Source organism: Podarcis liolepis (assembly GCF_965112155.1).
Source record: "Podarcis liolepis genome assembly, chromosome: 9".
Taxonomy (NCBI): domain Eukaryota; kingdom Metazoa; phylum Chordata; class Lepidosauria; order Squamata; family Lacertidae; genus Podarcis; species Podarcis liolepis.
Genome location: NC_139564.1, coordinates 74889590 through 74902778, shown reverse-complemented (window position 1 = coordinate 74902778; position 13189 = coordinate 74889590). Strand labels below are relative to the sequence as shown.

The following is a 13189-nucleotide window of genomic DNA, read 5'->3' as shown; positions in this document are numbered from 1 at the left end:
TTGTGCAAAAAAGCAACTAACTCGCAAGTAGAAAACAGCACAAGAAGTGTTCATCTGAAGTACAGCTCAGCACCTTGATTTGCACTTTTCAGTGTTTTCGTTTTTTCTGCAGCTTTCTGTTTCCGCTTTTCTTCAAGTTTTTCTCTGTTAAGCCTTCTCCTTAACAGTCTCTCTTCTTTTTCTCTAGCCTGAACATAAGAAAATGGGAGTTCATATGATGGGATCCAAAGCATGTTTTCACTACCCTGCTTCCAGCAGCAGCCTCTATGTCTCCCCAGAAAGCTTCCCTGAAGGCTAGCAGAGTAGCTTCAGTGGCACTCAATGAGGTATGAAGGACTGCTGCAAGAAAGCAAAACCTGAAAACCCTATTCCTGTCATGCAAAGGCTTCTCTAGATGCAGGCCATAACTGTTTTTGTTTTATTGAAATAAACCCACAATATGTTTTTAAAAACCTAATAACCCTTTCGATTGTACTTTCTTGTCTGCAAAGTAAACCCCCTCCCCCCATAAATTGTAATCAAGCAAATTAACTCAGTCTGGACACAGTACTAGTCTATTCTGAAATGCAAAACAAAACCCTCTCCAATCGATCAATATGCTGGCAGTAATTTTGTGTATCAAACAGAAGTTCATCTGATAAAGAAATTAAGAGTTCCTCAAGACATGAAACCTGTATTAATATTCTTCAGTTTTCCCTCCATTAAGACTACTGGACATATGCACACCAAGTCTCCAGAAATACTTATTGAAAAGACTGGAGGTCAGAAGAGGTATCATTAGGAATAGCTGACTGCCACATTAATTGATAATAAGCAAGAGGCTTGAGAATGGCACAACACTGGTCCAAACTGAACTAGTTTGTGTTCCAAGCATTCCAAAATAGGTCAGAACAAAGGAGAGAAGCAGTTTCTTATCCCTGAAATGTCTACACATGTATTGTTTGTAGTTTCGATTGTTTTCTTGTTCTCATTTCTTTGCTAAATATTTTATTTAAAAAAATAAATAAAATAAACCAAACTTACAACAGACTGGCGGCGTTGCTCCACAGTCCCTTCATCATCAGAATCACTATAATACTTGGAGTAGAGGTAAGGCTTATGGACGTAAGCGTGTCGCCCAGATTTTGTTTTTTTATTGCTGGCCCAATCAGCCTCTGGCTTTGTTTTAACCTGATTATGTTCTTCTTCGTCATCTAGAGAAACATAGAGACAATGAAGGTTACTAAACAGCATGGATAAGGAATCTGGTGCCATGCAAGATGTCAATGAACTCCAATTCCCATCAGCAAAGGCAAAGTTCAGGGATAACAGGAACTGGAGCCCAACAAACATCTGGAAGGACACAAGTACCCCTCCCCACCTTAACTGAAAGATGTTTTTAAAAGCCAGATCTAGGCTGGGATGAAAGGGACTGGCAGAAAGTTCCATGTGAACAAAAGAACCATTCTGCCTTCTTCCTACTGTAGCTCCTTGTGTTCCACCTCAAAATCGGATGCTGGCAGTCAGGGGACCTACTGCTCAATGCAGAAGCTGAAAGTGAAAAATCAGCCACTCAAGGCAAGCTTCCCCCCCGCCCCCTGGCCAGTTGACAAACATTCTGTGCTTGCACATATCTCTTCAAATTCTTGCCTTGTTTTCCCACACATCTAAAACTAAGGGAGAGCTTAAATCCCCAAAATCTGTTGGGGTTAAAGTTAGTTAGTTAGTTAGTTAGTTAGTTTATTAATAAACAGCAACATAGAGCACTTAGTACCCAGGTGCTACAAGGCAAGTTGGCAAGGATTCTGGAAACTGAAATATTGCAGCAGGATTGTAGAATTGTCTCAGCAACAATATCTTGAAGGTATGCATTGGTTTCAATTTGTGACGTAGCACAGGCATATCCACTAAAATCAGAAAATGTATTAGCATTTGAATAGATGGCCTGATGAACCCTAGGCTGAGCCCTGGATTTAGATGAGGCCCAAGCCAAATGGGGCTTCTTTGGAGCACTCAGACAACTCGAGTACACAGCCATGAATTGCTCTGAGTCAGGTTGTCTTGGTCCAGACAAATTTGTTGCTGTCAGAGGATGGGACAGCAGGCAGAAGCAGAGGCAGATAAACTGGGCCAGAAAACTGTGCAATACCTCCAAGACTTACTTGGCTGGCAGCTGTCTTCTGGGAGAAGGTAGGCCCAATGCCATGAGTCTCCTTCCTGCCTTGATGCCCCACAGAATTGATGCCACAGCTGTTGAGCAGATGCATTGATTCCATAGGCAGTGGGTGCTGCACTGCAAGATTTCCTGCAGGAAAGTCACTTGCAAAGCAGCACCAGACAGGATCCTATTCTGCACAGTTATGGTGCACTCTCATCCCTGGTCATTTTAAAGCCCCAGTTTAACTGAATATTAAAATATGGTTTTAAAACCTATTAAAAATGGTACTCCAATCCCCCACTTATTTGGGGGACAGCTCCAAGGTGGTCCCTAGGTGGCACAGGGCATATCAACCTGATCCACGGGCCACAGATGTCAGTCACAGGGTGGATTAGGGGCCTGTGTACAGCCCTAAATGAACACCCCATTTAGATTATACTGTACTCTCAACTAACAGATTACATGGGATTAATGAGATGATAAAGACAAGCCTAGCATTTGGCTGCAGATTAATTTAAGAGTTTTGTGCCCACAGCTATGCAATTTTCAAACTGCACAGAACACAGCAAATTTAACCCTGTGATGAAAATAGGTTGTCTATGTGAGGGCATGTAACATCTCTGCTACTGAACTGTATGCTCAATTCATTTTTGACCAATTTCCAAAAAATGGGCGATTTCATGTCAATACTGATGAAAAATATTTTCCCTGTGTTGTACCTAGATATCAGTGTGTACGTTTGTGCGAGCTTCCATGAATGCTCTCATGTGTGCATTTAGGGCAGATAGCAGCAGGTGGCAAAGTGGTGTGGTTTCCTAATCAACTCACTATTGGTAGCTAAGAGGGGCAAATCAGCAGGGAGGTTCCTGCACTGCAGACCCAGCAAAGGAAGCATTTGATTGGCTCCACTGCAGCACCTGCATGAACCTCCCTCCTGCCTCGCCCCTGAACCTCATGATTACTGGAAGCGACACCCGTATTGAGAGGCCAGGGAAGTAACAGCACCCCCACCGCCAGCCACTACTGCAATAAGATGTTACAGTGGTACCTCACAAGACGAATGCCTCGCAAGACGAAAGAGTTTTCCGTTTTTTGAGTCGTTCCGCAAGACGAATTTCCCTATGGGCTTGCTTCGCAAGACGAAACATCTTGCGAGTTCTTGCGAGTTTGTTTCCTTTTTCTTAAAGCCGCTAAGCCGTTAATAGCCGCTAAGCCACTAAGCCGCTAAGCCGCTAATAGCCGTGCTTCGCAAGACGAAAAAACTGCAAGATGAAGAGACTCGCGGAACAGATTAATTTCGTCTTGCGAGGCACCACTGTATCAACTTAAACTCTGTACAGTGGTGCCCCGCAAGACGAATGCCTCGCAAGACGGAAAACCCGCTAGACGAAAGGGTTTTCCGTTTTGGAGGTGCTTCGCAAAACGAATTTTCTATGGGCTTGCTTCGCAGGACGAAAATGTCTTGCGAGTTCCTGCGGGTTTTTTTCCCTTTCCCCCCTTTTCCCCAAGCTGCTAAGCCGCTTATCAGCTGATCGCTAAGCCGCTTATCAGCTGATCCGCTAAGCCGCTAATCCGCTTAACAGCTGATCCGCTAAGCCGCTTATCAGCTGATCGCTAAGCCGCTTATCAGCTGATCCGCTAAGCCGCTAATAGCGCTAATGGGCTTGCTGCAAGACGAAGAGACTCGCGGAACGGATTCTTTTCGTCTTGCGAGGCACCACTGTATCAACATCAGTATAACACATTATTTCTCAAACTTGGGTCCCCAGCTGTTGGGACAACTCCCAGCCTCCCTAGCTACTAGGACTAGTGGTCAAAGATGCATATTTGAAGATAAATGGTCACATTTTGCTTTCTCCTGGCTAGGGCATTAAATCCAGTGCAGCTTCAGGACTGTTACCTTACCATCAGAAACAATCTCTCCTTCTTCTGTGCTGTCTGAAAGCGCAACTTCCTCTTCACTTTGTTCTTCAAAGGAAGAAAGATCACTGGTGTGCACAGAGCTAACAGTGATATCACTGAGTATGTCAACATCAGAATCCTCCAAAACTAGTTCTGAAAGAAAGGAAGATCTTTTAAAACATGGGCCCAGAGTCCCACATGCAAGTGGAAATGGCTTACATGAATGCCTGGGGGAGGCTTGCCAATTTACATCCTTCAAACATCACATGGAAAGCTGCTTCTGGTCTCTTAAATTTTGCCATCAAATTGCAGATAAAAAAAATGGCACTTAGTACACATAAGCAACAAAATGCTGTTGCAAATATTTGCTTTCTAACACTACAGAGAATCCTACGGAAATGAGAACTTTCTTATCAACCCCAATAGCCCCGCCCTGCCCTCATATTGCATGGCAACCTGTGGTTTTTATACCTTCTTTTGTACTTTCAATTGCTTTGTGCTTACTACTGTTCTTCTCCAGAGATGAATATTTGGCTGATTCTGCCTCTCTATCTTTCAGGGACTTCTCTTCTTTAGCCTTTAGATCATCACCACTCTTTTTCAAGCGGTCCAACTTTTTCTCAGATTTTTCTTTCTTCTCCTTTTTCCTCTCTCCTTTCTCCATGCTCTCTATTTTCCTATCACTTTGGGCCATCAGTTTACTTTTCTGCTCATCACTTTCCTGTGCAGCTTCCTTGCTTGGGTTAACCAAACTGTTAATTTCTTTTGACAGACTTTTCCCTTCTTCACTTGAAGAAAATAAGGTATTTACATCTTCTGAGTTGGATACTGGTTCAGAGCTTTCTTCTGCAGAGTCACAAAGCAATTTCTCTCCATCTAGCAGATCTTCTGAATTCTCTACACCACCATCTTTCTCTATACCACCATCTGTGCTCTGCTGAGACAGGAGTTTTTTCGGGACTCTGTCATTAGTCTTTGAATTTGTTGCTTCTGTGGATGCCCTGGCTGCACTTGCTTCTTGGTTTAGAGAAGTGATTGTTTCCAAAATGGACATAGCATCATTAGCTACATTTGTGCTTGGAGTGGAAGCAGGAACACCTTCAAAGGAGTTAAGTAAAGAACAAAAGTCATCCATTAGTCGGAAAAATCTGCTCTTACATTCATGTCTCATATATTAAAGCAAAAAAGAAACCTGAGTAATTGAGGGGAGGGGATATTGCAGGCTTCACGCATACAGTCATACCTCATGTTAAATTTGCTTCAGGTTGTGTGTTTTCAGGTTGTGTCCTGCGGCGACCCGGAAGAACCGGAAAGGGTTACTTCCAGGTTTCGCCACTCAAGCATGCACAGACATGCAAAATGACGTCAAGCGCATGCGCAGAAGCGGCGAATTGCAACTTGCGCGTGTGCAGATGCGGGTTGCATTCTTTTCAGGTTGCGAGCGGGCCTCCGGAATGGATCCCGTTCGCAACCAGAGGTACCACTGTATATGGTGAACGTCCAATGTGATCAAAGATTTTTCTGGGGCGGGGGGATCCTCCAGTTTGCATTTCTTAGCACAGAAAGTACTGATCTGATTTGTAGAGATCTTTCCTATTCTAATTAATTCAAGAGAAAATTAAAAAATTCCTTCCAGTAGCACCTTAGAGACCAGCTGAAGATCTGAAGAAGTGTGCATGCACACTAAAGCTCATACCAATAACTAACTTAGTTCGTCTCTAAGATGCTACTGGAAGGATTTTTTTTTATTTTGTTTCGACTACGGCAGACCAACACAGTTACCTACCTGCAACTAATTCAAGAGAGTTGTAGAAGCTTCTCTGTGTGAAAGAAACACATGATGTTTGGGTTATTCCTTCAGAGCAGCTGAGTACAGCAGGCTTAAACTGATTCTGTTATCTTTTTCTGTCAAGGTCATGCTGACTCTAATAGCAAGGCCAGAAGGAACCTGGGTGTCACTCTCTTCTTCATCTCTCTTTCCAACTGTGTGGTGTTTTGTATATAGTATGTTTAGTGTTAAGGTTTAGTCTTATTATAAGTTATTGCAAGTTTGAGTTAAGTCTGCTGCAAGTGGACTTCTTATGGACAGTGCCAATCCTGAATGTATTGGATTTGTGACCATTATGCTCAATTTTCTTCAGCAGCAGTAAAGCTCTGCTGGATGAAATACAATTGCCTCTGGTCTATTTTTGGGGGATCCTGCAACGTGTTTAAGTTTTTACTCTGCTAACTATACACTGGAGTTCTGCTCTGGATCAATATGAGTAGAATAAATGACAGAATCATCCTATATATAATTGATCTTTGGAGGAAATCATGATAATTAATTAGGACTCAACTCAATTTCAGACCAACTCCTATACTGGTAAGATTGCACCATGAACACTTACTTAGTAGTTGGGAGGCTAAACCTCAGCTTCCCTTCCTTGATACCTTCCCATCTGCTTACTGAGTCACCAAGCTCCAAATTAAGACTTCATAGCACATCAGTTCTGCCGGGAGCAATGGACATAAATACCTTGGATCAGAACAGAAGTGTCTGGCTTTTCCTCAGGTGCAGCTGCAATGGGACTGGCCTCCTCTTTGTGGCTTAATGTGGCTAAAAATTCATGGACAGCTTTCTCTACTTGCGGCCTGAATATGTGATTGATCTTTGGATCGACAACTTGAGAAATTATTCTGTCAATTCCAGATTCTAGCATTCCAGATCTGAAACAAAACAACAACATAAAATAGCATATTTTTGTCTAGGAAGTTCGCCTCATATTGGTCCTGCAATAACTCTGTACAGGAGGATGTTGTTGATGATGATGATGATGATGATGATGATGATAACAATAGTAAGAGCTTATTTCAGTTGTGCAAAGACTTCATCATATATGTTCTTGGGGTTCCCTAATAAGATACTCCAGATTCACCTGCGTATTACAAAACATGCATGTAAATGATAGTAACAGAGAGTCACTAGCCTAACAACACATATGTTTGAAATTGGATCTTCCTGGTTCATAGGTCATGCTTAGCCACTACCCTACCCCAGCTCTCTTATAATAATGCACTATAACAATAAAGCTTCAAACTTGTTTACTTCTTGGGGAGGAGCAGGGGGAAATACTTTGCTGCCCATTATGGGGATAACAGTGCTGAAGCACACACAGTGAATACACTTGATAAAAGTAATACTTTATTTTTGCTTCAAGCCAATAGAAAAACTCTTTTTTATCTTGTAATTCAGTCGATCAAATTTTCATTGTTTGTAGACTATGGTAATTACAATACAGGCGCGCGCGCGCGCGCGCACACACACACACACACACACACACACAGAGTAAGTTAAAAAGTTAAAGTATTACCAATTTTCAAAATGGTTTTATGTAAAAATGTAGCCCCAGTCCCCATTAAGGCTCCCCCACTAAAGATTTCTGATCTTTAGTGTGTTCTGCAAGTATGTTCTTTAGTATGTTCTGCAAGTCTGGGGAGACACCACAAGCCTGCCGGTAACTCCCACTTGTGACTGGATGGTGCCATTTTGGCTACATAAGGCTCCACGCTCGGAGAATGAGTTTGATATTAACTCATGGGACAAAATAATATAATAACCTGTTATGGAAATAATATAATATACAAAATACAAAATAATATAATAACCTGATATGGAAATAAATATGAATTTATTTGTATTTAAGCATAGCAAAGCCTACACCTGTAATATCCTTAAGTTGAAACATGGTAATCTATTAAACACTACTCCCTAAATTGCTCTTGAAACTAGTAAGTGCTTTTTCTATGTTAAAAAAATGGAGCGGAGATCCAATTTCTTAGGTTAAGCAGTATAAGTGATAAATACAATACATATGATTTCTTATATTTCTGTGAACTTCCTACTAAATTCAGAGACTAGTGAGTTGTCACAATGACTCAAACAGCAGTCTTCCCACTCCCACCCCATCAAACTGGTCATGAAATGAAGGATGTTTTAATTTATGATGTGTCAGCAGCTATCTGAACACCACTAAAAAAACAATTGGTTGGACCCCTGTACTGTTTTCTCTAATGCAACTACATTAGGCATTGCTGCATTTTAAGGAGTGAAACTTACTTGAGAACCTGTTGTCTAATATTGTTTCTCAGTTGGTTCTTGTTCAGGTGAGGACTCCATGTATGAGTTGCTAGATGGTTGGAAACAAAGTTGTCCACCCGCTGCCTCAAGTTCTGATAAGCAGGCTAAAAGGAAAAATGAGAAATGCTATGTGAAACTTCTTATTAGCATATCCTTGGCATTCATGAGATTGGACACAATGGAAGGTACTCAACTAAGTTTAACTCAGTGTAGACCCATTGAAATTAATGGGTTTAACTTATATAATCTCAATGGGTCTACTCTGGATAAAACGTAGCTGAATACCACCCAATCACTTATTCATATACAGGAGAAGTCTCACTGAAATCCATGGATTTAAGCTAGTCACTAACTAAGCCCATTGATTTGAATGTGTCTAGTCTATTAGTTTGATAACACACCATAGCTTAAAGTGACTCAATTAAAAAGCGGGAGGAAATACATAATACACACCAGCCTTCTCTAACTGGGGCAGAGGAACAAATGTTTTAATTTAAAGAAAATTTCCCTGCCAACAGGTCTTAAGCCAGGAGTAGGTATCTCACTTGCTTAAGCCTTGCATATTGGCTGAAATTGGCCGCATTTACATATAACACTAATCATGGTTTTGACAATGAAATTCTACTCAGTATTGATCCAGAGCAGATTCCAATGTATAATAATAATAATAATATTTATTTATACCCCGCCCCCCAGCCAAGGCTAGGCTCAGAGCGGCTTACAAGCAATAATAAAAACAAGTTGAATGATTACAACTTAAAAACAAAATTAAAATACAACATTAAAATATTGAAACATTAAAATATTAAAATGTAGCCTCCTTGCAGGAGGAGAAGGAAAAGAAAAAAGAAAGAGAGGGAGGGAATCAAATTGGCTCCAAGCCAAAGGCCAAGCGGTACAACTCTGTCTTACAGGCCCTGCGAAAAGAAATCAGATCCCACAGGGCCCTGGTCTCATGAGACAGAGCGTTCCACCAGGCCGGGGCCAGTGTTGAAAAGGCCCTGGCTCTGGTTGAAGCCAATCTAACTATAGTTAGAATAGTAAAAACTTAAACACGCTGCAGAATTCCCCCCAAAATAGACCAGAGGCAATTGTATTTCATTCAGCAGAGCTTTACTGCTACTTAAGAAAAATGAGCGTAATGATCACAAATCCAATACATTCAGGATTGGCACTGGCCATAGGAAATCCAGTTGCAGCAGACTTAACTTAAACTTACAGTAACTTATAATAAGACTAAACCTTAACACTAAGCATGCTATGTACAGAACACCACACCAGAAGGAAAAGAGATAGAAAGAGAAAGTGAAACCCAGGCCCCTTCTGGCCTCTTATTATAGTGTAGTCAGCATAACCTTGAAGAAGAGAAGAGAATCAGTTTAAGCCAGCTGTACTCAGCTTCTCTGAAGGAATAACACAAACAAACCTTCTGTTTGTGTCTTTCACACAGAGAAGCTTCCAGAACCCTCTTGAATTAAGTAGAACAGCAAAGATCTCTACACATCAGATTAATACTTTCTGCACTATGAAATCCAAACTGACAGGTTTAGCACTATGTTGAAAAGCCTGAATGAGTCCAATCTAACTGTCAGGCTTGCATACCACACAGAAAAAGTTTTGTTTCAATCAAATCCCTGCTTGGTTTTATATTCAACCTGAGGATTCTGGTTTACACAAGGGTAATTTTAAGAAGCCAGACATGGCTTGAAGTTGGCTTGTTATGAAATTTAGCATAATTTGTTTTAAATAAAGATCTCATGGCTTTTTTTTTTCAGGTGGGCACCATTGTGAGAGAACAAGGGTGAGTTCCTACACCTCTGTCTGGAAAAACAGCACGGAGTACTCTCTTGCACTTGTAGTATAGGCTAGTTCTCCTCAACATCTAATTCTCTACGCACAAAGCATGTTTTTGAATTGCAAATCATTCTATCATACGAGTCTGCACCTTCAGTCTGAAGTGGTACAGCCCCCCCCCCCCAATTTCCTATCACAGTGAGATCTATGTCACTAAGATACTAGCCTAGGGAAGAGGAAAACAGATGAAGGAGTATTCACAATAGTGGTCGGGTGAGGGCAGAGCTTTGGTTTCTTTCTCAATTGCCTGGCAACTAGGATTGCAAGGTCTTCTGTTTGACCTGACACCTCATGCTTTCGACTTTCACCTTAAAAATTCTGGTTAAGGAGCAAATTCATAGCACAAAGGTGGAGAATTAAAGGAAAAGAGCTGTTTTATACTTCTCTCTGTTTTCACTTTTAGGTAAAAACCCACATCCATTAAGCCACACATCCCAAACTGCCAGGCACAGCCAGGCTCTGCCCAGTAGTCTGCCAGCAGCCCACCCCAACCCAAAGCTTCTACTCCACACCTCGAGCCACAGCAGCATAGGAAGCTGCCTCAAAACAAGTCTAGCTCCATATTGCTTGCACTGGCTGGCAGCAGGTTTGGGGCTTCACACAGAGGAGCCTTCTCAGGGGTGGCTGCTCCCAGGCAACTTTGGAATTTCTTACCTAGAGATGCTAGGCAGGCTCGCTGTCCTTTCCAACAGGCCTTTAGAATCTGACTGCTTTTAATGGGAGGGGCTGGTGCCCTGCTGTTTTCCTTACTGTAATTATTTGCATGGTTTTAACAGATCTCTGTTTCTCAAACTCAGGTCTCCAGACTACAACGCCCATCACCCCTGCTAGTTAGGGATGATGAGTGTTGTAGTCCGACAACAGCTGGAGACCCAAATTTGAGAAACACACATCAACTCTAGGGGGCAGAGGTGTCTTCAGCCCCTCAAAGTCTCTTGGATGGGACTGAGCTCCCGGAGTCCTGAGCCTCTGGTCATACCCTGCCCTATGACCAACAGGTCACTGCCTCTGCCACACCCCCCAGTCCTGCCTCTGGGGCAGGCCCAGTGGGGACTACAAGTCCCATCACGACTGCCCCCTCTGCGTAGCTCACTTTGCCCAGAGGGCCAGCCATGGAGAGGCCAGCGGCCAAGCACAACACCATGCTGCACGGCTGGGCTCTCTGCGCTGGGCTTCCTCCTGATTCAAGAGTTGCGCGTGCAACTGCACAACGTCACATGGCCCTCGCCCCAATGTCAGGCGAAACGTGGCGCCTCTGATAGACAGATGGACGGTTTTAAGTCTATTAAAGTTTCCTTCTTCATCTTCTACGTTTTCAGCAGTTCTTATCCTCGTCCTTCAAACGCCTCGAGTCCCTGGGGGGTGGGGGGGGAGGCAGTGCGTATGTGTGTGTAAATAAACCTAAAAGCAATAACATTAATACCAAGTACAGATAGGTAGCCGTGTTGGTCTGCCATAGTCAAAATAAAAAAAAATCCTTCCAGTAGCACCTTAAAGACCAACTAAGTTAGTTCTTGGTATGAGCTTTCGTGTGCATGCAGATATGAAGATATGAAGAAGTGTGCATGCACACGAAAGCTCATACCAAGAACTAACTTAGTTGGTCTTTAAGGTGCTACTGGAAGGAATTTTTTTTATTAATACCAAGGACAGGGCTCTGGTCCCTCCTGCGCGTGCAAGAAGCACAGGCTCCACCCCCGAGCTGCAGCCCTCGACGCCTCTGGCAGGCAGGCAGGCAGGCAGGCAGGCAGGCAGGCACTCAACAGGAAGAGCTTCTGCTATCTGACGGGGGGGGGCGTTTCCAGAAGCGCCTCCTGCCGCCGCCGCCAGAGGCTGGTCCAGGTGTGGGCGTGGCGGGAGGGCGCGAGTCTCTGGCAAACGGGGCCCCGAAGGCCCCCCCCCCCGCCGGACCCGAGCCGCGTCCCCTCACCTTGGTGTCCACGTCGGCCAGGCAGTCGCGGCGGAACTGGTCGAAGAGGCCTTGGCTCTTGAGGCGGTTGAGGATGAGGGAGACCAGCTCGGGCTCGGCGGCGGCGGCGGCCGAGGAGGTCCCGGGGAGCGGCGGCGGGGGCTGCGGCTGAGGCGGCGGCGGGGGAGGCGGAGGGGGCGGCGGCGGCGGCTGGGCGGGAGGCGAGGCTGCTGCTGTCGCCGCCGAGGCCGCCGCTGCTGCTGGTGCTGCTGTTGCGGCGACGGCGCTGCCGCTGCTGGACATGGCGCTTCCTCACACGGCGGCTGGTTACCGGGGAAGCGGCAGCGGCGGCGGCGGCGCCCGCGACGCTCCACCCTCTCCGCCCCAACCCGGAAGCAGAAAGGGACGGCGCCGGAAGTGCAAGACAACGAAACGCAAGGGGGGAAAGAGGGGCACCGCCGGCCCATAAGGCGAGCGGGGTGGCGGGGCTATTTCGCCCGCCCAAGTACGCGTGCGCGCAGCAGCAGCAGCAGCGGGGCAAAACAAAACAGACGCGCGACTACGGTCTGCAGGCCACGCCCCTTGCTCTTGGCTCCGCCCCTGGGAATGTGGCGCGGTCTGTGATTGGCTGCTCTTGTTTCTTTGCTGGAAGCCTTCTGGTTTCTGTTTGGGGAAAAGGCGGGGAATGGAATGGAATGCAGTGGAATGGGATAGAACAGAACGCAATGCAATATAATGGAATGGAATAAAACAGAACAGAACAGAACAGAATAGAACAGAATAGAATAGAATAGAATAGAATAGAATATAGACGACGCACCATCTTGAGGCTTCTATTATCTACGCTGACCTGGAGCCGGTGTCCCGGGTTTCAGGCATGATTCTTCCTCCATCCTACCTGGAGATGCCAAGAACTGAAGCTGCGAACCTAATGAATGATAGGTTTGAACATGCAAAATGCGTTCTACTCAGTACTTTTTTCTATAAAAAAAAAAATGTTTAGGAGTACTCTCATTTCGACTCAAGAAAATCACCATTTTATAGTTCAAATTTGGGAAAAATTAATACAGTAAATGGACCAAAGTGCAAAGATTCACAAAATGTTTAGGGGTATGCATACCCCAGGGACACGGGTGGCGCTTTGGGTTAAACTACAGAGCCTAGGGCTTGCCGATCAGAAGGTTGGCAGTTCAAATCCCCATGACAGGGTGAGCTCCCGTTGCTTGGTCCCTGCTGCCAACCTAGCAGTTTGAAAGCACATCAAAGT

General features: G+C 44.4%; 1 protein-coding gene across 1 annotated transcript in view; it reads right to left on the bottom strand.

The window, feature by feature from the left end:
- Positions 1–12466, bottom strand: part of BOD1L1 (biorientation of chromosomes in cell division 1 like 1) — a 38123-nt gene extending 25657 nt beyond the window's left edge. Inside the window, exons 1-7 of the mRNA XM_083460676.1 lie at positions 11944–12466; positions 8139–8263; positions 6558–6748; positions 4511–5137; positions 4043–4192; positions 1024–1193; positions 74–188 (exon numbers count right to left, since the gene is read on the bottom strand). Of these exons, the coding sequence (XP_083316802.1) occupies positions 74–188; positions 1024–1193; positions 4043–4192; positions 4511–5137; positions 6558–6748; positions 8139–8263; positions 11944–12225 (1660 nt within the window). The 5' untranslated portion in view covers positions 12226–12466. The remainder of the gene's footprint in view (positions 1–73; positions 189–1023; positions 1194–4042; positions 4193–4510; positions 5138–6557; positions 6749–8138; positions 8264–11943) is intronic.
- Between the last annotated feature and the right edge of the window lie 723 nt (positions 12467–13189).